This window comes from Austrofundulus limnaeus, unplaced genomic scaffold, assembly GCF_001266775.1.
Source record: "Austrofundulus limnaeus strain Quisiro unplaced genomic scaffold, Austrofundulus_limnaeus-1.0 Scaffold137, whole genome shotgun sequence".
NCBI classification, from domain to species: Eukaryota; Metazoa; Chordata; class Actinopteri; order Cyprinodontiformes; family Rivulidae; genus Austrofundulus; species Austrofundulus limnaeus.
In genome coordinates this window covers 571,613-573,708 of record NW_013952539.1, presented here as the reverse complement: position 1 = coordinate 573,708, position 2,096 = coordinate 571,613, and the positions used below count along the sequence as shown (strand labels likewise).

Below are 2,096 nucleotides of genomic sequence, written 5' to 3'. Positions count from 1 at the left end.
AATTTGTACATTACAGCAGCTCAAAACAGGACAGGGTGAGATAGAATAAAGAAAAGATAAGTAAAAGAAAAAAAAAAACCACTATACTCGTGACAAACAGTATAACAATGTACAAATACCTAGTACAGTACATAAATGAATGTATTGTACAGTGAACTATTTGTGACCCTTCACATCGAAACAAGGATTACGTCTAAAAGTTGTATGTGGAGAAATAGGCAGATAGTGTTTTGATTAAAACGCTTGCAAAAATTACATTTTGTCTAAATATAACTAAAAAAATATGTTATCAATGTATCATTTCAATTAACTGGTTGAAATATTATCCTAAAAGTTTTTTGAAGCCTTTTTTTTGAGCAGTAGCAACCAAAAATCCGATTTTGAGGAAAAAACGCCTTAAAATGTTGAGATTTTCCCTGTGAGCTATCAACGCTTTTGTTTCTTTCCAGCTGGGAAATCTCAATATTCAAATCCTATTTGAGGTTTCTTTTTAAAAGGATGTAAAAAAAAACTCATTAAAATTACATAAAATTAGGATTTAGACCAAATGTTTATGTATTATTGTAACCACCAAGACAAATTAAATAATATCTCTGGATCTACTAATGATATCAGGATGATCTAAGTGTAAAATGTAGCTTTTAAAGCCAGGAATCTGAAAATAGGATTAGGTCATTTTGACCAAATTTGACTTAATGCTCATTTCGATGTGATGGGTCACATTTGTATTTAGGTGGCTGCCATGATTAGAATACATACAAAATAAAAAAAACATTATGAACAAGTCTGAAAAGTTAGAGTTAAATTGGCTCATTTTTCTTCTTCCAACATGTTGTTGGAATCTGTGATCCTCAGGAGAAGGAGGGAATCCAGTGGGAGGCCAAAGACGAAGAGGAGGAGGAGGAGGAAGCTGCAGGAGAAGAGGAGGATGACCACATGGAGTTTTGCAGAGTGTGCAAAGATGGAGGAGAGCTTCTGTGCTGTGACACCTGCCCATCGTCCTACCACATCCACTGCCTCAACCCGCCTCTGCCTGAAATCCCAAACGGGGAGTGGTTGTGTCCTCGCTGCATGGTGAGCTCATCTTTAAAGCCTTTATTTCACTAAAAATAATCTCAATTTTTGTAAAAAAAATATTTTTTTTCTTATATTTTGCTAAGTATTTTTGCATAATTTAGTTTGTTGGAGTTTATTAAGTCTTCTATTTCATTTTTATTTCTAATAAAATTGTCCGTATTAGCTTTGAAAAGTTATAGATGAATAAATTTTTCTCTCAGTGTCCTCCTCTTAAAGGGAAAGTTCAGAGGATCCTGCACTGGAGGTGGGGAGAGCCCCCGCTGCCAGCTGAGCCCCCTGCAGGCCCTGATGGCAAACCCACCGATCCGCTAACCAAGCCCCCGCTCAAAGGCCGCCCAGAGAGGGAGTTCTTTGTGAAGTGGGCCGGCCTTTCGTACTGGCACTGCTCCTGGGCCAGTGAACTGCAGGTGACAAGTTGTGCCAGTGTTAAATAGACATTTGGCAACAATGCTTATGTGTCTGCTTTGATAAATGGGACACACAGGCCTTTTTATTCACTTTTCTTTTASTGCTTTAGGTTTTTAAAATGCTAAATCTAAATGTTTACATATAAATGTAAAAGTTCAACTTTAAATGTTGAAGTTAACCAAGATGACAATTTGAATTTAGATTTTAATTATCTTCATCAGCGGCTAGCGGTGGCTAGCGGTGGCCATTGTTGATGTTTGTCCCAAGATGATGACATCATCCTGGTTATCTGACGCTAACCTCCGCTAACGCTTCTAACACCGCTAAAGATATTTAAAATCTAAATTCAAAATGTGTTTGTAAAAAACARTATACCTGTGGTCCAGCAGTTTGATGACTTGCAGGGAAGCTTTAGCTGCRTTGGAGAGCTAGCGGTTGCTATTGTCTCAGGATGATGACATCATAACATGAGCCAAGCACTGACAGCAAAGGCTGTGTTCTGTTCCAAAATAATGTGAACTTCAACATTTAAGGTTTAACTTTTATATTTACATTTAAACATTTAAATTTAGGATTTAATATTTAAATATAATTTTAACATTTAAATTTAG

The 2,096-nt window shown here is 36.4% G+C and overlaps 1 protein-coding gene across 1 annotated transcript in view; it reads left to right on the top strand.

The window, feature by feature from the left end:
- chd5 (chromodomain helicase DNA binding protein 5) overlaps nt 1-2,096 on the top strand; it is a gene marked incomplete at its 5' end in the record, with an annotated part of 56,144 nt that overhangs the window by 23,792 nt on the left and 30,256 nt on the right. The window contains 2 exon segments of the mRNA XM_014016024.1: nt 856-1,074; nt 1,278-1,484. Of these exon segments, the coding sequence (XP_013871478.1) occupies nt 856-1,074; nt 1,278-1,484 (426 nt within the window).